At 39.6% G+C, this 23,198-nt stretch overlaps 1 protein-coding gene across 1 annotated transcript in view; it reads left to right on the top strand.

Moving 5' to 3' along the window:
- Positions 1–22,731, top strand: part of LOC109113241 (TGF-beta-activated kinase 1 and MAP3K7-binding protein 2-like) — a 41,142-nt gene extending 18,411 nt beyond the window's left edge. Inside the window, exons 2-8 of the mRNA XM_042747445.1 lie at positions 7,180–7,348; positions 9,134–10,688; positions 14,798–14,958; positions 15,300–15,393; positions 17,491–17,516; positions 17,689–17,782; positions 21,042–22,731. Of these exons, the coding sequence (XP_042603379.1) occupies positions 7,247–7,348; positions 9,134–10,688; positions 14,798–14,958; positions 15,300–15,393; positions 17,491–17,516; positions 17,689–17,782; positions 21,042–21,178 (2,169 nt within the window). The 5' untranslated portion in view covers positions 7,180–7,246 and the 3' untranslated portion in view covers positions 21,179–22,731. The remainder of the gene's footprint in view (positions 1–7,179; positions 7,349–9,133; positions 10,689–14,797; positions 14,959–15,299; positions 15,394–17,490; positions 17,517–17,688; positions 17,783–21,041) is intronic.
- The last annotated feature ends 467 nt before the right edge of the window (positions 22,732–23,198 follow it).

Genomic DNA, 23,198 nt, shown 5'->3' with positions numbered 1-23,198 from the left:
GTAATTAGCCAGATGCCTCAAGCGTGTGTAAATCTCAACTCCTGTATGGCCACCGTTACAAAGACGAAAATGTTACGCCCCTCACCATACTGTGATGCGTGCATCATATACCTCTGTAAATAAATACAATTTAAATTCACGTCTTGCATACTTCAATGCACTTTGAATGGAACGTATACGTTTGCTTCAAACTAGAATCATCAACAGTCAATAGCAAATACTTAAACTAATAACAAAACATACTTACAGTAGCTGATTCAGAAGTGCCAGTGCCGTAGTATACTGCATCTATCACACGACTCTCTGAAATATTTCCAAATATATTTGAGGACTAGAAATACAGAACCGTTGAAAAGGACACAGGCTTGTGTTGTAGATGTTTCTTAGGCTTTAGCCTTTATAAAGCTTGTTCTGAATGAAATGTACACAGAGCATAATTTTCCAAAGACTTGGCTTGTTTAATGAATACAGATACATGTTTTTTGGTAAAGTGATCATTTTCTCAAGGGGAACTGAAATAACTTTTTAATTATTTTCCATATGGCCAACAAATACACTAAAACGGAAGAGTTTGCCGAGGGGTGTGAGATCTTTGATGGTCAGCTGTGACTGTCTAACTAAACTCTTGTGTTCACACTAGATTTTTTTTCTTCTTAAATTCATGTTTTCAAGCCGACTGTTCAAACTGCCATGTTTGATTGTTTTTTTCTCTTCATACTGCAGCACATTCACATTGATTGCCATAGTAATACACCTTGAGCAGATTCCCCATTCACAAGACTTTAGCAGTAGGCTAGATGTTTCTTTGTTGGTTATATACATTTGTCACAGATAACAGGGTAAAATCAGAGAAGAGCAGCAGATGTCCTGCTTAATGCTGTCACTGCAGGGAGAAATGAGAACCAGTCAAAGTGTTGATTGCTGTCTTCAGTGTTTGGATATTTAACATGCTTTGGATATTTCTTTAAGACATTTATACCTGTTGAGAAGAGCCACAGCCTGCCACAGTCTGACTGTTCAGATTGAGACACGTTACCAGAAATCTGAAGGTGACTTGTTTTTTTTGTTTTAAAAAAAAAAAAAAAAAAAAAAAAATTTGCAAGTAGCAGCAGATGATCACTTTAGTGGGTGGTTTATATGTCTTTAATTTCTCAGTGAACATCATAAAATCACTTTTAAAGCCATTATTAATATATTGGCTAACTCGGTTTTCTTTCTAAGTACAAAAAAAAAACAAAAAAACTATTGTGTATCAGCAGTTAATTTCGTTAAACAGCAGCTTTGCCAACAGGACGGATGAACAACCGAACATTAGAGGCACTATATAAAAGTTACATTGCTTGTGTTTTGCAGTTCTTTAGCCTCTGGGTAGAAACTGTGCCTTGTCTCCTCCCTCTTTCTTTTTCCAAAACAGATTGCACAACAGATGTATACAATGACTAAGCCAGTGCAATAGCCTCTGGGCTCATAGCTGAAATTGCTTTAAACCTTTAAGCAGTGTAAAATAGTTTTTTTTTTTTTTTTTTTTTTTTTTTTTTTTTTTTTTTTTTTTTTTTTTCTCAGAAAACCTTGCCTTCCCAAAGTTACTTTTTTTTTACTGAGTAGGAGGTTAATCATAGATTTTCAGAAAGGTCTGTCAGGAGCTGATTTGATATTAGCAGACAGAAACAAATAATAATCACAATGATACTACTGTATTTCACAAATAAGTGCAGTTGTTGTTAATAATATAAAAATGACAAATTATATTCCATCAACTTTCATCAAAACTGGCCATTCTGACACTGAAATTAGAGTTTAGGATGTACACTTACACATTGCTGTTTCCAAACAACATTGCTACCTAAACAGCATGTTTTAATTGAACAACATTTCTATTATTTCAGTTGATCTCCGCTCCTTCTCACAGCCTGAGATCTCTGGATTTACATTTACATTTACATTTAATCATTTAGCAGACACTTTTATCCAAAGCGACTTACAAATGAGAACAATAGAAGCAATCAGATCAACGAGAGAACAACAACGGTATACAAGTGCCATGACAAGTCTGTTAGTCTAGTACAGAACACGTAGCCAGGGTTTTCTTTTTTTTTTTTTTAGAATATGCTAGACAAGAAAAGAAAAGGTAAGTGCTAGTATTAGTAGGTTAAGATTTTCAATAAATTCCCTTATTTCGATTGATGTCATATTAAAACCCCTTAAAGAGATAGTTCACGCAAAAATTAAAATGTGATGTTTATCTGCTTACCCCCAGGGCATCCAAGATGTAGGTGACTGTTTCTTCAGTAGAACACAAATGGAGATTTTTAACTCAAACCGTTGCAGTCTGTCAGTCATGTAATGGAAGTGAAGGGGAATCATGGCTTTGAGAGTCAAAAAACATACACAATCAAAACAGGCTGAGGAAGACGACGCGGACACGCTCAGGACACTTCAGACATTGCGGTGAAAATAAGGGGTAAAAAATGATATAATTACTGTTCAGTTCCTTGCAGAGACCAATCGTTTTGTGTCTTTACACATCAGTGTAATGTCACAAGCGGTTTCATTTGGATTTTTCTGTGTATGTTTTATTTATTTATTTTTTTGACTCTCAAAGCCGTGATTCCCATCCACTTCCATTATATGACTGACAGACAGCAACGGTTTGAGTTAAAAATCTTTGTGTTCTACTGAAGAAACAAAGTCACCTACATCTTGGATGCCCTGGGGGTAAGCAGATAAACATCACATTTTCATTTTTGGGTTAACTATACACACACTCTAATCAACGATTTCACTCAGTACTTCTATACAAAACTATTTAAAATTAAAGGATTAGTTCATTTTCAAAATTAAAATTGCCTGATAAATTACTCACCCCCATCTCACCCAAATGTGTACGTCTTTCTTTTTTCAGTTGAGAAGAAATTAAGTTTTTTTTATAGGGCTGCACAATTAATCGAAATTAAATTGCATAGGCAATAAATCGCGATTAGGCAGAAGCTGTGATTGTCATGCGTATCTTTCAGTGAAGCACGGTTCTGTGATCAGCAGTAAATCTCCATCCAAAGGCCAGATGGCGCTCTCGCCCTGAAAATCCAAATATGCCCCGAAGAAGAAATCCTGCAGCTTAATAAACAAAAGATTTAACTGCTTTCATTGATTCAACGTGACTGAAACACACAACTATGGCAACATAATATTGTGTGCCTTAATTATTCTGTTTAAGAAGCCACGTCATCTCAAAGGGTTTATTTTAAACACTTGACTGACGTTGTGAAGTGAATTTGGAGTTAAAACATGTTATTAAATGCGGTATTTTAAGGTTATTTCAGGTGTTTTAGCGTTTTCTAGGATGGGGTGTAGTTTACTGAGAAGATATGTAGTTGGATTTCATTATCGAGAATGATTTTGTCGATTTCATAATACTACAATTATATCATCTGCGATTATAAACGCAATTTTGCATAGCTTGTCCGAGAACTATGGCTCTGCGTAGAAAATGCTGCTCCACCTGAAAGCAGGTGATGGAGATTTACTGCTGATCACAGAACCAGCTTTACTGACTAAATGCGCATGACAATCGCAATTAATTGCGTGCAATTAATCGTGGAGCCCTAGTTTTTGATGAAAACATTCCAGGGTTATTCTCCTTAAAATGGACTTCAACGGCTACCAAACGGTTGAAGGTCAAAATTACAGTTTCAGTGCAGCTTCAAAGGGCTCTACACAATACCAGACGAGGAATAAGGGTCTTATCTAGCAAAACGATCTGTCATTTTCTAAAAAAAATAAAATAAATTATATTCTAGGGCTGGGCCAAAAAATGTTTTATCGATTAATCGTTTTTTTTTTTTTTTAATGACGTTGATTCAATATCGATTATTAAAAGCCGCAAATCGATCTTTTCTGGTATTTATTACAGCAAACATTTAAAACAAGATCTGATTAATGAGAATCTTATCATTAGTCTTCTCCACTATGACACCCTTATGTAATGTTACAACGCAAAGCCTGTCATTCAATCAGTGCTTATCCTGGCGGAGATGCTGTTGACAAAAACTAAGAACAAGGCAATATGTGTGATTTGCAATTCTCAGGTAAAATTCTGTAGTAACACCGTGTGTACACCGGACATGACACTTGTCGCGCCGCAACAGCTAAAGTCTGTCTACTCTGGATGCAACAAAGCTACCATTGAAAATCTTTTAAAATTTGTGTCAATACGTCATAAATAGAATGCAGCAGCAGTTTTCTGTCGGGGATTTGTCACGCCGCATCTAGTGTAGACAGCATCACTGATTATGAGTTCTACAGTATTTTGTCACGCCGCTCGCGTCCTGTAGTCACACTGTAATACTACAAATGTGTGGAAGCATTTGACATCACGTGTAAAGGCGCCATGATTTCCGCAATGAATGAATGAATGAATGAATGAATGAATGAATGAATGAATGAATGAATGAATGAATGAATGGCAGAAAGCACTGTTTTGTTAGCGCTTGTTGTTTGTCGTTTCTCCAATCACAAATGCAGGCATGGTTTTATGTTTACGCAGCACAATACGCAATGCAACGCGTAAAAAGACAGTATAAATCATTATAATCCGCAATTATGTCCCCACTGGATGCAACAAATGCCGTGCTTTAGTAAGTGTGTAGAAAACAAAAACTGAAGTAGTTTAAGTCTTTGGTTCTTTTAAATGTAATGATTTTGGCTCACATTTAACAAAAACCCACCAATTCTCAACATATTAGAATACTTCATAAGACCAATAAAAAAAAACATTTTTAGTACTCAATACTTGGTAGGGACTCCTTTTGCTTTAATTACTGCCTCAGTTCGGCGTGGCATGGAGGTGATCAGTTTGTGGCACTGCTGAGGTGGTGTGAAGCCCAGGTTTCTTTGACAGTGGCCTTCAGCTCATCTGCATTTTTTGGTCTCTTGTTTCTCATTTTCCTCTTGACAATACTCCATAGATTCTCTCTGGGGTTCAGGTCTGGAGAGTTTGCTGGCCAGTCAAGCACACCAACACCATGGTGTGCAACACCGCTATATAAATAAAGGTGACTTGACTTGGCTTACCCTCCTTGTGAAGGGTGTCAATGATTGTCTTCTGGACAACTGTCAGATCAGCAGTCTTCCCCATGATTGTGTAGCCTAGTGAACCAAACTGAGAAACCATTCTGAAGGCTCAGGAAACCTTTGCAGGTGTTTTGAGTAGATTAGCTGATTGGCATGTCACCATATTCTAATTTGTTGTGAATTGGTGTTTTTTTTTTTAAATGTGAGCCAAAATCATCACAATTTAAAGAACCAAAGACTTAAACTACTTCAGTCTGTGTCCATTGAATTTATTTAATACACGAGTTTCACAATTTGAGTTGAATTACTGAAATAAATGAACTTTTCCAAGACATTCTAATTTATTGAGATTAGGCCTGGGACGGTTACCGCATTACCGCAATACCGCGGTCACGTGACGCCTACCGCGGGTCTAAACCTGTAACCGTCATCACCGCACAAAAAAAAAACATCTGAATGCCTTCGGCAGAATTCAAATGAGCCATTTTAATCTAGATTAATTCCAAGATTACAGTGAGATTAATCTAGATTAAAAAATGTATCTATGCACCTCTAATAGGCTAATAGCATTCAATTTGTATTGACTATTAGGCCTAGAGGACCTGTGCAATGTCTTGTAGCCTATATATTGAATTTCATTTCATTTTACTAAAGCATAAAATACAGGCGGATGACTCATGAGAAAGCCAAAAAAGCAGGACCTCAGTTTTTAATTGCACGTGCTTATTCTGCTTAACACAATTCTCTCACGTGGTTGCGCAGCAGCCGACAATTGCGCATTTAAGCTACTATTCCATCGAAACATGGCATTTATATGTATAATATATAAAATATGTAGACATATAGGCTAAATTAATATAAATATTTAAAAATCTATAATATATATAAATATTATTTATATTATATCTTTACATATTTATATTAACTTAGCCTATATCTCGTGTGCGCTTTGGTCTCAGTGTGGTTCAAGGCTGTAATTTAACGAATGCTATTTAATTTAACAAAGTGTCGCTGCTCACAATATTGTGGTTGTTTTTTTTTAACTTATAAATATTATTTATATTTATCTTATTTATAAATATTATTTATATTTATCTTATTTATAAGTAAAAACAACCACAATATTGTGAGCAGCGACACCTCAGGACGTGTGTTCAGTGCTGCAGGTAACGTCGTTACGTCTTTCAGGGCCTCCCTTAAACCTGACAAAGTGAACATGCTAGTTTTTCTAGCAAAAAATATGAATGTTCTTATTCTAAATGTGAAATAATAAATGTTAAATAAACGTGTTCCTTATGCTCAATTGCTTAGCCTCTGTGCGCGCAAAAGTCGTTATAGTTTAAGTGATTGTTTGATGACGACGACTGTAGCCTAATCTGAAGGTAAAAATATGGAAAATAAACATGCAAATTAATATCTATTACTGATCAATACGATAAATAAAAATGTGTTTGTAAATGTTTTATGATGCTCTATCTTCAGATCTCTGTTGTGAATTGCGATCAGATCTGATATCGCCCCCCAAAAATATGAAGGCTAGGGTAACCTCGCCTATTATTTCGTTTTGCAGAATTTTTATTTCAGACATCATTCCATTTCTGTTCTTAATGTTCATGTTCTAAATAAAAAAAATAAAAAAAAAGTGAAATAAACCTGTTCCTTATATTCGTTTGCCTCCCGTGTGTGCGCGAAAGTGAAAGTCCATCGATCACGGTGGTTTAGGGGTGTGGGGTTTTGCGGGATGCGGTTTACCGCAATACCGCGGGAATTTATTGCTTTTCAACCGCGGTAAGAAAAATTCAATACCGTCCCAGGCCTAATTGAGATGCACCTGTATACAACTTTGAGTAGCCTAATTTTTCATTTTCAATTTCTAGAGAAAGCACAAAATCCCATGAACAGCAACGTAAATGAAAAAACGATAATGTACATTCTTAAAGACACATGTAATCTGTAAAATGTAGCAGTTTTTAAGTAGAGTTGGTGGTAAGAGTTGGCAAACTTTTGTTGATCCAACTTTTCAGTCTTTCCTAGAGTGAATGATTATATAATGGACTCACTAATGTGGTTTTCTTTTCTCTCTTTTCTCCTCTTCTCTCGTGATTGCAGAAGATGTTGAGATAGTGTGTGTGAGCGAGTGCTGTGGTCAAGTCCGTTCTGTTTTGGCAGTAGACGAATGGCACAGGGAAACCAGCAGATTGACAACCAGGTTCTGCACCACCTGCGGCAAAAGTTTCCAGAGGTTCCTGAAGACGTGGTGTCCAAGTGTGTCCTGCAGGTGAGGTACACACACTGCACTAGGGAATTTGTACATTCTTTTAAAATTCAGCTAATCGATATCAAAAGTGACACATACAGTCAGGTTCATATATATTTGGACACCGACACAATTTTCATAATTTCTGTCACCAGAATAGAATTAAAATGAAGTAATCAAGATGAAATTGAAGTACAGACTTTAAGCTAGAACAAAAGAGGTTGCACAAATATATAAAATCCCTAGGAATTACAAACATTTTTATACACAGTCCCCCATTTTCAGGGGCTCATATGTAATTGGACAAATAAATATAATCATAAATAAAATGTTTTACTACATTTTTAGTATTTTGTTGAAAATCCTTTGCAGGCAATGACTGCCTTAAGTCTGGAATTCATGGACATCACCAAAGACTGGATATCTCTATGATGGATTTGTTTTGATTTTGAAGCCTGATGGTGCGTTCACACCAGACGCGAATAGAGTGTCTGGCGCGAGTGATTTCAATGTTAAGTCAATGCAAAGACGCGAATAGACAACCTGCGGCGCGTTTCGCGCGAATGAGGCGGCGCGAATTGAGCGTTTCGGGCGAAACGCGCTAGTTGAAAAATCTGAACTTTGGCGAAATTTCGCGCCGCGTTAACCAATCAGGAGCTTGCTCTAGTAGTGACGTGATTACGACGTAGCGAGCGGAGGGAAAATCCGAAACAACAATGGAGGACAAAGTCATCATCGCTGTATGTGGATACCCGGAGCTATATGATACTTCTTCATACTTCTACAGAAACAGGAATAAAAAGGATCTTGCTTGGAAGAAAGTGAATTATATTTTATCTTGAACCACTAAAGAGATATCAGAGCCAGCGGCAAATGTCAGAAGGACTAGCCGAGTTAAGACTGCTCTAGGCGGATACATGATCAACTGAGCTCCCGCTGATCGCATGGAGCTCGTCTCCGAAATCGGCGAAACACATTTTTTAAATGGACGCTGTTTTTATAAATAAACCGCATATTTGAGTTTAAAACAACTACATTCTCGCCTGAAATACTTTTAAAACTAACTTTCATGACACGATAACAGTAATATTTTGAAAACTATCTGAATAAAAATGGTGGTTGAAATCACAATGCTGCGTGAACTCAACTGGCAGAAGCCCCTCCCATGACGCGAATTCGCGTCTGTTGTTAAGTTAATTTCACGCGCGAATGAAGCGAATTTCATGCGCGAATGAAGCGAATGAACTCAAAATGTTCAAGCGTCCAACTACGCGTGAATAGCGCGATTTATTCGCGCAAGTCGCGTCTGGTGTGAACGCACAGTAACAATCATCTGTTTCACTTGTATGAAGAGATTCTTTGACAGCATGATGTGGTTCACAGCAACAGCTTCTAAATGCAAATGACACACTTAGAATCAACTCCAGACCTTTTACCTGCTTAATTGATGTAGAAATAATGAAGTAATAGCCCACATCTGTCCATGAAACAGCTTTTGAGTCAACTGTCCAATTACTTATGGTGCCTTGAAAAGGGGAGGAGGTACATATTAAAGAGCTGTAATTCCTTAACCTTTAACCTCCTATTTTAATATGAATACCCTCAAATTAAAGCTCAGAGTGTGCACTTGAAGTCCATATTCATTAAATAACTGTAACTGGAATATGTTTTGGTCTGCAGCTTAAATAATAAAAATTGTGCCTGTGTCCAAATACATATGAAATTAACTGTATGCAGAAGTGACACACACACACAGTATCTACTCAATCTGAAGCTAACAGACTTGTCTCCCTCTTCTCTCCCCAGAATAAAAGCAATTTAGCTGCGTGTTGTGAGTACCTGACCAAGGTGAGTCCTGGTTTCTTGTATAGCGAAGGCAGCCAGAGTTCGACAGATCTTCGCAATCACATGACCCAGCTCAACCTCGGCGTCTCTCAGAATACCCATGATGCCGTGCAGCGCGATGTAGTGAGGATGAATGGCAGCAGGACTGTCACCCCCAGCGCGAGTGATGGGCCTTTGACCGTGCCGTCCCCTCTCTCCGAGTTCTACCAGTCTGAAACGCCGTCCGTGCCGACACACACGCCCGTGAGCCTCGGGGCCTTCGCCACCATGGAGTCCACTCGCAAGCCACAGCCTCCTCAGCACCTGGGCCTTTACCAGGTCGGGGGCAAAGGTCACGGACCGCCTCCCACCCCGCGCTTCAACCCAATCACAGTGACACTTGCGCCCAACACTGGCCGCAACACGCCGACCTCCCTGCACATCCACGGTGGGCCTCAGTCGGGCCTGAACAGCCCAAACTCCATCTACATCCGGCCGTACGTGACCCAGCCGGGCTCCACGCGACAGGTGCAGGGCCGGGCTCAGTACAGCCCCACCTCGCAGCCCGCACAGCAGATCTACCAGATCACCCATCCTGCAGCTTCCCAGAGCTCCTGGAGCGGCGGCCAGCATCAGACCTCGCACGTGTACATGCCCATCAGCTCGCCCACCAACACCCAGGCCCCCTCCATACCCTCGGCCGTGGCTTTGCAGGCCGCCTCCTCCTCACCCTCACCGTCCTCCAGCTTGTCCTCCTTTAGCCAGTACAATATCCAGAACATCTCGACCGGGCCGCGGAAGAATCAGATCGAGATAAAGCTGGAGTCTCCGCAGAGGGTGTCCGGAGGGTCGAAGGCGACGCTCCTGCGCTCCGGCTCTGCGCCGCGAGCCGCCTGTAGCTCCACGTCTTCGTCCTGTCCAGCGTCGTCTTCGCTGGCTGCGTCCGCAGGTCCCTCCACTCCCATCTCGATCGGTGGCACCGGGCTGAGTCGCAGCCAGCCCACGGTGTACATCTCCCCGTCCCCGCCCACTGCGGATGACTGTGCCCTCGTTCCCAACGCCCCTCGCTCGCAGCCCAAGTTCTACATCTCTGCGAACACGTCAGCCGACGATGGAGGGGCGAGGAACCCACCGACGGTCTACATCTCGGCCAATCCCTCGCTGCAGGGCTCTGCCGGTCTGCGAGCTTTGGGGAGCCAGGTGAGCATGGGCCCTGCGTACATACACCACCACCCGCCCAAATCCCGGCCCTCTGTGGGAGCCGGAGGCACGGCCACGTCTCCTCGTGTGGTGGTGACACAGCCCAACACCAAATACACCTTCAAAATCACTGTCTCCCCCAATAAACCTCCGGCTGTGTCTCCTGGGGTGGTATCGCCCACCTTCGAGCCAACTAACATGCTCAGTCTGCCGGGTGATCACCATTACACGGAGCAGGATCCGCTGTACCAGTCCGACCCGCTCTCACCTCACCGGGACAAAAGCTCGGAGCCACGCAGACTCAGTATGGGTTCGGACGACGCCGCGTACACACAAGGTACGTTTGTCAGTGAGGGCGAGCACTTTCTCCAGCTCTGGTGTTTTGTTGATTGTGTTTTATGATGCCTTCCATTCAGATTTAAAGGATTAGTTCACTCCAGAATTAAAATGTCCTGATAATTCACTCGCCCCCATGTCATCCGAAATGGTCATGTCTGTCTGTCTTCAGTCATGAAGAAATTGAGGTTTGAGGAAATTGAGGAAAACATTTCAGAATTTTTCTAAATATATTGGACTTCAATGGTGGCCAACGGGACTTCAATGAAGGTCCAAAACTGCAGCTTCAAAGGGCTCTAAACGATCCCAGCTGAGGAATAAGGGTCTTATTTAGTCAAACGATTGCTCATTTTCTAAAAAAAATGAAATATTTGCTTTTAACCACAAAAGCTTGTCTTGCACTAGCTTGACCTCACACGTTCATAATCCTGTTGGAAAGGTCATGCACCGGAAGCACCAACCCACTGTTTTCAAACCGAATGTGCAAAGAAAGTCAAACACCCTTAAAGTTGGAGGAGAAAATGAGTTTGTCGCCCTAACCTACCATTTTGAACCGAAGTACATAGAGAGAGAACTAACTGTACGTGACTTTTCCAACGTGATTTTGTAATGCACATCACAGAGCTAGTGCAAGATGACCATTTCTTGTTAAAAAGTACATTTAATTTTTTTTTTAGAAATGAGCAATTGTTTGGCTAGGTAAGACCCATATTCCTCAGCTGGGATCGTTTAGACCCATTTGAAGCTGCAATTTGTTCCTTTAACCTGTTGACCACCACTGAAGTCCACTAAATGGAGAAAAATCCTAGAATGTTTTCCTCAAAAAACTTTGTGACTGAAGAAAGAAAGACATGAACATCATGAACGATGTGGGGGTGAGTAAACTATTGGGAAATTTTCATTCTGGAAGTAATCTAATCCTTTAATACATTATTTGATGAAATTTTTGTAGGATATTTTTCCATTCTAAGATATATTTTTAAGATTTCTAAACTAGAACTGTCCTCACCACCACCCTAGGCTATTTCAGATATTTACCCTTTTTATCCTTCTGTTTTAAGGTTGCTAGACATTAAACCTAGCTAATAAGTACCTAAAATAGACACATGGTCCATCTGATCTGCTCACGGTGTTCATTAGAAAAAAATAATAATTGTGTTAAATTCTGATACCGCAAATAATCTTTCTTCTGCTTTCGCCTCTTTCTCTGTATATTAGCCAATATTGAGAATAATGCCAGAGATGTTGACACGCCCTTGTGTTCCATATAGAAAGCAGCCTACCTAGTGTGAGGCATGTTATATATTTTATGTGTGTTGTAAAATCTTATGAAACTAAGAACCCAGACATGCTCAGAATTTTTTTTCCTCAGATATGTATCTCGTATATGGATTTAACACTGTCTACTGCTCAATATACAGCATTGAATTAAGATAGTTTCGTTCTACACCAGAAAACAAACTATCTATAATGCTTACAAGAATGCATCCTAAAATATAATTAGAGGTACAATTTGCATCAAGCCACATTTGAAAATGTAATTAATGTATTTGCTTAAAACCCATTTTAAACCGTCATCAAGTGCTGTTAATAACTTCCAACTTTTATCTACAGTTGATTTTGATACTATAATAGGCAGACATGCACTCTTTATATGTTTAATAATGCTACACTGCTCATCATTTGTCAAAAAAAAATTCTTATTATAAAAATACCATGAGCTGCATACAAAACACATAAAGAAAATATATCATCATGATCATATGTCTGTTTGCTTTCATATTTCATATGTAGAAAAATGTTTTACTCATTTTTTTTTGTACAGAAGATCTGTAGAGTGAACAAGCTCTGACTCATATAACACTTGCGCACAAGGAAGAAAATGGACTCTCCAGATCACATAATTCAATGGATAATTAATATAAATTTATTAATAGAAAACCTTGTGTCATTGCAGAGCGACGGGGAAAAAATCGACATAGGATTAAAAAAAACGTCTCTGGTTATGCATGTAACCATGGTTCCCATAGAGGGAACGAGACGCTGCGCCTCCTAGGGGGCACATTGGGGAATGCAGGGGAACTGCATGACCGGAGTCTGAAGCATGTGTGAAACAACGCCAGTCTATTGGTCCATCAGGCCCATGACGTCATAGGCGGGGTGCCCGGAAGTAAAAAAGGGCACCTGCTGAATACGTCATCCACTTAGCTGTCTGAAGGAGATGTAAACAGGCAGGCCGAAGGCATGGCAAGCGGGCACAGTGTCTCCTTCCCTCTCGGGGAACAATGGTTACATGCGTAACCCGAGACGTTCCCCTTCTAGGGAACTCCACGCTGTGCCTGGAGGCACATTGGGGAACGAAAATCAACCAGCCCGTGCCAAGGCGCATGCCTGCCCACCTGGTGGGGGAGTACCAAGAATGCAACAGATATACACAAAACCTTTTCTCAGAAAGGGACCATGCGACTGCGCCACGGGCCGCTCACACAACTTGGCAGAAATGGGGAACCCGATTAGATCAAGGAGAACATTCAACCCAAGTTAAGAGCACAACTATCCTCAGATAGCTATGCTGTGTGAGCCATATAAGCCTAGATACACAAGACCACTGAATAGACTAACTAGAAAGCCTCTAGAGGAGCTCAAACATAGCTACATAAATCCCCGTAAAGAGAAATAGCTGCTGAGCAAGAACACAGCAATCCTCAGATAGCTATGTCCTTAAGGTGGTACGAAGGCTTGTAGACCAGAATAACCACACACAGCTCGCTTAGATAGCCAGGCAAAACCTTCCTGCAAAGCTGCCCAGACCACAGAGAGTGGGCTATCTACTTACAACCCTAGCAGGGGAGACGGCACTGTCTAGGTAAGGGCTCAAGAGACTGCTATTTGAAACCCTAGGCAGTAGGAGTGGGCAATATGAGCTAAAATTAATATCACGATATTTTACACTGTCCAGGCAATATCGATATTATATTGCGATATGAAAAAAAAATAATAATAATAATTGCAGGCAAAATATTTTAACCTTATATAACTAGAAAAAGTGAGGGATTGGACATAGATCTGAAATCATCAATGTTGTAAACGGGGCATCAGTTTACTGTCATGGATTTGTTGCATCACGCCGCATCCACAACAGAGAACATCACTGGGTTCTATTTGCTTTTGTCAAATCGAACCGCTCGCGTCTGGTGTAGATGCTTAGAGCAGAACCATGCATCATTCATTTATATTTCTACATGACTCCCTGAAATAGAACTCTGATTCGTCAATCACGCATCTAGTGGTCTGTTATTAGTATAACCACAGCTGCTACAACTGATAACGGAGCGCTCAAGCGCGTACTGCGAGTCCTGTTGAGGTAATTAAAACGAATTAAAATCGTAAACATCAAACCATGTCTGCATTTGTGATCGGAGAAATGACAAACAAGCGCTACTCTACACTGCTCAAAACTCACGTTTGAATCATCAGTGGAATGAAGTACAATTGAATCATGTAAACATACTTACAGGCATTGTAGTCTACAGTGAAAAAGGAAAACTTGAAATCGCATCTCATGACCCGTTTAAAACAACGTAACGTTGACCAATGTGCTGTACAATCTCTAAATAAAAATTACACAGTATTAACTTTCAGACAATCAATGACCAACAACAACAAATATTATAAAAAAGCCTCTTGCTAATTATTCTGGAGAACCAAACGCTAATCCCTAAATGCCTCATCACCACACAACTTACATTTATATTTATGCATTTAGCAGACTCAAGTTCACTCAACTTCAGTCTAGTCCTTGGAGTGTCTAGGATCTTTTGATTTGCTGATCTGAGAGGTCTGGTGCTACTTTAAAGAGACCCCTCAATGCTTGTATATGTTCTGGCATCATTACAGACTGTTGAAGCTGTTAATGGTTGGTGCGTGTTTCTGTCAAATATCTTGTTTTCTCGAATACTTCACATCATGGAGGTTGTAAAATGGGAATGCTTTTTTATCAGTTTATAGTCTCAGATGTTCTGTCTAGTTGATCAGATGTTCTGCATTGTTGTTTTTGTGTGAATAGTTTCATTCCACATGTATCTGACCGTGGTCCGTGTGAATTTGCAGCTTTGCTGGTGCATCAGAGAGCACGCATGGAGCGACTGTGGCACGAGTTAGAGCAGAAGAAGAGAAAGCTGGAGAAGCTGAAAGAGGAAGTCAACGAGATGGAGAATGACCTCACGAGGAGACGAATGCAGCGCTCCAACTCCGTCTGTCAGATTCCATCTGTACGTTAATGCTTTTAGGAAAACATTTCCTCTATATTAGTCTATATTTGCTCTGACAACAGTTTGAGTGTGATTCTTTACGAAATTGGTGCAATTTGTGATTTTTTTTTTCCTGTTTCGTTATGTTTAAATAATCTATGTAAGTTGCCTCAGAGCATTTTTTTTTTTCTAGAATGTCAGTAATCTTGAGCACACTTGAGTCCGATGCATTTAGAGAGTATATCTGGTCTGTATATCTGATTTTTATAATGGACGTGATGCAAAGTAACAAACACTGTTAAATCTAGAACAACGCAATTCACTTTTACACACTTGACATGTATATCTCAATTTGTTTTCAGATTGAGGAGATGCAGCAATTGAGGTGTAAGAATAGACTTCTACAGATCGATATTGATTGTTTAACCAAAGAGATTGACCTCCTTCAGACACGAGGTGAGTCTATAAAGAGCTTACACTTGCTTTCTCTGGGTTTTCGCAGCAGTTTGTGTTTCCAGCACCGAGCTGCTTGGTTTGCAACTGTTCAGGAAAAATGTGAAAGGTTTAAAAAAGTTAAAACAGACGGCAAAGTGTGCTTAGTTGATAAATGACAGAATGACTGGAAGGTCGGGGTAGTTTCAGTTTGAGTGCAGTTGCCTCTCGCGTCTTTAACAGCAGACACTGCTGCTGTGTGATGAAGCCATGTTTTAGTATATAGAATAATGGTTTCAGTTATATGAATTCATTGTTTGTTTTTTTTCTCATATCAAATATTATCAATGTGGGGAGTAAGTAGTTATATGTAATGGAATTTTGTAATTTAATTATAACATAAATGTAACCGTAATCTGTTACAGTTATTGAGGAAAAAAATTTAATTTACAGTTACTTATAAAAATTTTAACGATTACAAAAAGGGGGTTACATCTGAATATTATCACGCAAACAGATTTAATTGACTTCTTTCATAAATTGCATTGACTGCCTTTAAAATATGAGACACCAGTGTTTCTGGAGTTTAAGACACAGAATAGTACACATGCTTATTCCATAACTGTTTTATTTCCCATTTAGGCTTATGTGAATGCTTTATTTTTTTTAATTATTTTAAAAAGTCTGACAGTAATCAGTGTTGAGCACTACTGTAAGATTAACCCTGCCTGCTTTACAGGTTTCAAAATGATTAACAGTTAAAAACATTAGAAATTAAGAAAAGTAATCAAATGTTATCAGTTGCATTAATAAAGTAATTGAAATGGTTTCACTACTCATAGAACCATTCTGTAATCAGAGTAATGTAAGTCTCATAAACTGGACCAAATAAATGAATTGGACCTAACCGGAAGTTACTTCATGTTTCATGATGCTGTTGTTTGTCAGCCTCACAAATCTGAACAGTCTGATTCAAACTTCAGACTCCTGAGTGACTCATCAATGAAGCTGTTCATATGAGTGTGTGTGTGTGTGTGTGTGTGTGTGTGTGTGTGTGTGTGTGTGTGTGTGTGTGTGTGTGTGTGTGTGTGTGTGTGTGTGTCTGAATCAGATCTCTGCTGTGTGAGGCAATGCTGGCATGCACTCCACTCACCAGTATTTATCAGTTATTAATTATGAAATAGGGCTGTGACGGTGGCAGATTTTTACCACCGCGGTGGTAATTGACCAGCTACGGCCGGTGGTGCGGTGTTGATATATATAGACAGCCACCCTGTCTACCTGACTTGACACGACAAAATACTATTGAACAAATAATAGTCAGTGATGCTACACTGGATGCGGCACGACATGCCATGACAAATCCTTGTAAACTGGCTCGTGCTGTTTATGAGGTGCTGACACAGAGTTCAGATATCCTGTAGACACAGACAGACTCGACCTGTTGCGACGCATTATGAATGGTGTAGACACGGTTCACTGTTCAGCCGCTTTTGAAGCCGCCGAGCAATCTGCACACGCTCTCTTTGAAATAGGAATCGTTGCCACATTTCTTGTTAACATCTTTCATTTATCGCTGTTTCGTCTGTATTTGGCCAGTTTGGAGAAAGCCTCACCAAACCTGACCAGCCAGGCGTCTGCGATCACGGGAACTTGAAGACACTTGTACAAACGTGGACGGGTGACATGAATGGAGATGGCTCCAGATCGGCGGTGTAGTATTTGGTTTCCAACAAGGTCCATCGCCCAAAACAAAATTAATTTGCTGAATTCATAAACTATATTTTCCTGCTCTCAAACCTGCTTCGTTACAGTTTGCATATATTTTTTTCGCCGCGAACGTTGATCTGTCTTCAAAACACGCTAAAAGAGTCGCACGATAACGCGCGTCATCACTACGACACGGCATTAGTTCTGGCTTTTGGTCACACAGAGCTCGTTCTGGGACTGAACCCATCAATGTTACTAGGTCTCCGACCCGGGTTCAATCCTGGGACGTGTTTGCGTTCACACAGAAGACGACCCGGCAATTTTCCCGGTCCAGCGTGCAGTGTGAAAGGAGCTATAGATTTTACTGTTATTACACTTGTATACAAAAACTTTGTATTATGCTTGTTATAGAGTGCATGACGTCACCGCCGGTGGCAGTAGACAGCTAGGTGACGCGGTTGTCACGGCGACCATCACAGCCCTATTATGAAGTGCCCTTTCTTTCCCACACATTTGTGACTTTGCGTGTCGTTAAAATGCTAACAGCTAATGTTTTATCTTGTGGTAAATGTTTTGTGTTTTTTGTTTTTTGTTTTTTTTTAGTTTTAGGGATTAAATCCCATTGCGATTCACAATTTTTATGACAACCTTGGATTCTTGGGTCCTGTACCTCCCAAACCTCCCAAAGGTCCTACGAAACCAGGTTAGTTTTAATCTTTTGATGCGAGCTTGGCACATTTTTGCTTCCTCTTTTCTATTTCATTTTCTGTCTCTAAAAGCTTCTGCTTTTTCTCATGAAACAGCGCTATTAAGGGCCCTATGATTTCTGCGATGCGGAATCCAGTCATAAAATCTGAATTTACAGTTTAACGCTGAATATCAAGGAATTTGTCTAACTTTAAACAAATTAATAAAAAGTAGGTCATTACACCTAAATTACATTGCGAAATGGACTAGTATCTGTAAATATTAAGCAGAAGAAATACTATTTAAATATAAATCCTGCAAGGGTTAGGCAGTGATTTCGGTGTCTGCCGTCTCACTAAATGAGGACATAAATATATAAACATTCTCTAGTCACTTCATCAGCATTTTTCCACTTCATTTGGGTAAATCTAGTGTCATATCATATACACACAGAAATTTAAAGGTATTCATGGCAACCCGTTAAAATAAAAGAGCGCATTAGCTGATGAATAGGAAAGAAGCCTGGGTCTCGAGCGCAACACATTCAAAAAGCTGCGAGGCACAATGGTCAAAGATTTCCATCCAGTGTTATATTTAGATAGAAAAGCTATTAAAAAGCTAGCATCGGTCGTGAAACTCAGAGTTTGTGAACAGCTCAGCAAGACAACTCACGTCATCTCCATCACAGAGCGATATGATTGTCAAGCCAACGAATATTACCGGGATTTTCGTGTTTCGAAAGGGGGTCCTGTTCACACATGATCTCTTAACGGTATCTTAACCTAGGTACAAGACTGCTAATGTGCTGGATTAGATGGCGCTTAACTCTTCCTCTTCACTTCGGCGCCAGCTCCCCCTGCTGCACGAGACGTATATGCGAAGTGCTAGTTTGGGTTGCTTCCATCAGATTACACAATTCTATACCATGGGAAAACTCTACTTGATTTTGTAAACGTAAATTCCATATTCATAACTATGCCCAACACAGCTGAAGATTATAAGCATACAAATCACTATTTCTATAATTATGTGCAGATTTGTATCTGCTACATCACGACTTTCGTAAAAATAAACGTTTTCTGACGTATCAACTGCCATGTGGCCCAACTATATAAAATTAAGATTGGATGATTAAATAGTTGTTGAAATCACATGAACGCCATCAACACGATCCGTTGGCAGGGCCCTCTCTGTCAGGATGGTATTTGTATTATAATATATAGGCACTCATTAACAGTGTTGTTCAATAAAACCATGTACTTGGTTTTGATACTTTATTTGAGGCCAGTTATTATTGCCTCATCGTTACTTTATACATAGTCATATTAAAGCCTGTTTTTCCACTTAGTTCTATTTGTATTTTTAATAAATATCAGATTACTCGCTTGTCAAAATAATCAGTAGGTTACTTGATTAGCAAAATAATAATTAGTTTTAAGCTCTAGATTAGTTAAAATGTTTCAAAATACAACTGCATTGTTTTAACTTTTTGTGGCTTTAAAAGACAAAATATTTTGTCATTTTAAAAAATTCCTTTAAGTAATTAAATACATGTGCTCTTTCTAGTGAACCAAGTATCTGTATTTGTGTCTTCAGCTTGTGAGCTAAGATGTAGTGGTCACAAAGACCCCTAGTGTCTATGAGCTGTGATAAAGCTCATCTTTTCCAAAGTGCATGACCATAGCGTTAGATTCCTTCAAGCTTTCATTCTTCAGGTTGGTCATAATATTAGTTTGAATAAGGAAGTTTGTTTGAGGTAGTATGTTTTCAATTGTTTAATTTTGCCACAGTCATTGCATTCTTTGCATGTGCTGCACTATTATTTTGTACCATTTTGTTTTATTAAGTTTTATTTATTAAAATTTGAAAAGAGTAATAAACCATATTGATTGACTAAGTGGAGTATCTGATTTTAGAGTCCTTGAAATCGAAAAAGTAGTGGAAAGTCCTGAAAGGCCGGAATTGGAATTTTGCCAGTATCTGTACGAACCCTGTTTATGTTACCATTTCTTGGACCATTTTAATGTTTTTTTTTTTTAACTAAACTGTAGTTTTCTGTAGAAAACTATCTTTATATATTTCCTATTTTATATTCATTTCCTAGTGTTTAATTTACCATTATTTCTTTTGAACAGAACCGTTTCAGAAATGTTCATGTTTAATTGTAGGTCATACTTGAAACCGAGTCAAGGACCAAAGCTAACCAGCACAACTTGATATCAAAAGCATCCTAAATGTTACATGTGTGTTGCACCGTATGGTAGTGAGTAACCTTTCTTGGTTAGTGTGGCCGTTTCAAAAGATCCCTCCATAATCTGTAGTCTGAGCCTGTCAAGTGCTAATGGCAGATACGTTACTAGTTCGTTTCAAGGAAAATCATTTTCTTTTTTTTGTTTGCCAAATAACCCTTTTTTTGCTTTAATCCCTGCAGCATACCACTACTACTTCTACTACTTAAGTTATTAAAACTTTATTTATAAGGAATAATCACAACATTTCTTCTGTTTTAATTGTAATAGTAAATTATTTTAATAGTAAATCCCCTTTATTTGCCAAAAAATTGTTTTAGTTCAAAGATAAATTAAATTAATTTTTTATGCCTTCATTTGATAATCAGAAAAATGTTAATACATAACACAGAATTTCTGAGAAGAAAAAAAACAAAAACATAAGGCTATTTTAAGATTGAATAAATTGTTTTGTTTATGCATTCAAATAATTAGACATGCTAAAATACAGAATTTGATAACAATAAAACATATGGTGAAAAAAAATTACATTTCATAGGTCTCTAAACGTAGTATTTGTAAAACTTTTAATATATTGATATGAAATTGTATGTTTCATGTTTTTAATTCCTTAGACATGTTTTTTTATTAATATAATTTAATTTAACCATTAAAAAGGAGTCGGAAGTTGAAAAAAATAAATAAAATAAAACATAATTTGGGAAAAAATAAAACTGATTTCATAGGGCCCTAGTTATTTGACTAGTACCTCTGCATTTGGTTGTGATGGCCAGTTTCTTGCCTTGTCCTCCTCCTCCTCCTCCTTCTTCTTCTTCTGTTGGATCTGTGCGCTGGTCAGGTGTGGATCTCGACAGGAGAGGGCGCAGGATCAATGTCAGCTCCAAGCTGAAGAGAGACCCGTCTCTCCCTCCTGTCCCTCCCGCCGGTGGGTCTCTGCACTCTTCCCTCTCTCTCCCCCCGGCTCCGCTCTGACCGCCCCTCTCTCTCGTGTGTGTGTGTGTGTGTGTGTGTGTGTGTGTGTTTCAGAGGGCAGCCGGAGCGCCAGGCTCGTGCCGGAGCCCGAGGAGGATGACGGCGTCCAGTGGAGCTGCAACGCCTGCACCTTCCTCAACCACCCCGCCCTCATCCGCTGTGAACAGTGTGAATTCCCCCGGCACTTCTGAGCCACGCCTGCCCTCTCGGCCCACAGTGTCATCGTGTGTGTTCGTCTTGTGATGTCCACTGAAGACTGGATGATGTTTACAGCTCTTTGTCTCTGTACAGTGTGTGTGTGTGTGTGTGTCATGTGGGAGATCAAGGGAAATTTCCCCCGCTTGATCCGTGAAGAGGCTCGGTGTTGCCGGTGATATTAACACGTTTATTACATCCACACGTGGTTTACAGGTGTGGGTTTGGATGCCAGTGTGCCTTTTTTCATGGGAACTGATCGGGACTGCTTTATCCATGCTGTTCCCAAAGGATCGTGGGCGGAATCTGCTCAACTAACAGTTCTTTTGTTTGATCAATGAAATGCAAAAAAGAAGAAAAAAAAAAAACCTGCATGTTTTAGATGTACAGTTTACAGAGGAGTCTCCGTCACACAGATTTTACTGTACATAGTTTTAGAATGAGCTTTTCTTTCTCAAGAATTCACATGTATTTCCTGTAAGTATAGCTTTATAGACTTCATTTATTTCTATGTTGTTGTTTGTTTCTCTCAGATGTGTATGGAGCTTTTGTGAGAACCTAAAGGGATGCTAAAACTGCGCAACCGCGAACGAAAAAAAAAAAGGCTCTGTCAAGCACTCTATTCAGCGTACGAGCTGCAGACGCAGCAAAACTGAACTGAAAAAGATCTAGATTTTATTAACAAGGTACTTGACCTCGGAGCAGTTCACAGGAAATCCACAAAGCCCTCAGATAACAAACGCTTTCCTATGTGACAACTGGAATGTAGGTTTACTATTAGAGGAACTGATACTTTTGTGCCATGAAAGGAATGTTTCTTTGCTATGCATTGATGAAGCTTTTCCCCATTACTTGCAGTAAGGTGGGTTTGTGTCAGCGGACGAGTGTTCACAAGGGCTTTGACACACCGAGTACTCACCGCTGGCTTTCATGGTTCAGGTGTTGTAAATTGCCAAAGCACAGGAGCCGTCGCGTCTCTGAGTGCAGCAAAATATTTCACGATGTGCCTTCGGTCTTCATGTGGTTCTCTGTTACGGATCATGGTATGTGGCAATATGCACAGTGCCTTAAATTACAGATGTTACAGAATTTAAACTTTATTATTAAACTGTAATAAAGTTGCAGTTTTGTGACTTTATTAGTTGATTGAACTAAAACAAATGTTTTGTCATCCATCCTTATGAGAGTGCTAATGCATAAATTGTGCATTGAAAAGCTGAATGAGATTGTTATTTATAAAACCAATAAATACACAATTTCCAAATGCTGGTTTCTGGTATCCAGGCTAAAAATAACTTGGCTGTGGAGAACGTTTATTTGCTCTGCTCTCTGTTTCCGAGATGAGGCTATTTTTGTCTCCAAAGACATTACTCTGTGCTTATGTTTGAGAAAACCAAAGAAATAATCAGATTTGTCTGTCACGTGTTTATAGATTTTAAAAGAAAAGGGGGAGAAAATCATCTTAGCTGGGAAAACTGTCTTTGTAATAGATAAGTTATTTGTAAAAATAAATAAATAAAATAAAAATAAAAATGAAACAAGAATTAAACACCGTCTCCTTTTCTGGAGTTTTTCTATCATTAGATTTTAACGAGGGTTGCTCTTCTGGCTCCAGGTTGAAATTAAACTGGAAAATATGGGACATCCCATGGTAATGCACCACACATGCTCTTTATCACTTCAATTTCAGATGATACAAAGCTGTATCCCAATAATTTATTTCAGGGCTAAGAAAACCGCCAACATCTCGAGACAGTTAATATGCAGGTGTTGCTCCGGGGCTGACCAGGAGCCGAACACCGGATTTCCCTCCAACAGGGCACCCCAAGTTGGAGACATCTGTTGTAACCACCTTCCTTCTGAAGGTCAGTCCCAACTGCACGCCTGGTTGTAACAGGTGAGAAGTTGTCTAGGGAGCCGCTGCTCTGGTCTATCTTGACATAAAGCCCTCCCCGGTGCCAGGCATGGGATGGAACACAGGCTCTGAACATTTACAGAGGTGGCGGCCACCGTAAG

Source organism: Cyprinus carpio, chromosome B20 (genome assembly GCF_018340385.1).
Source record: "Cyprinus carpio isolate SPL01 chromosome B20, ASM1834038v1, whole genome shotgun sequence".
NCBI classification, from domain to species: domain Eukaryota; kingdom Metazoa; phylum Chordata; class Actinopteri; order Cypriniformes; family Cyprinidae; genus Cyprinus; species Cyprinus carpio.
This window is presented reverse-complemented; position numbering and strand designations above follow the sequence as displayed.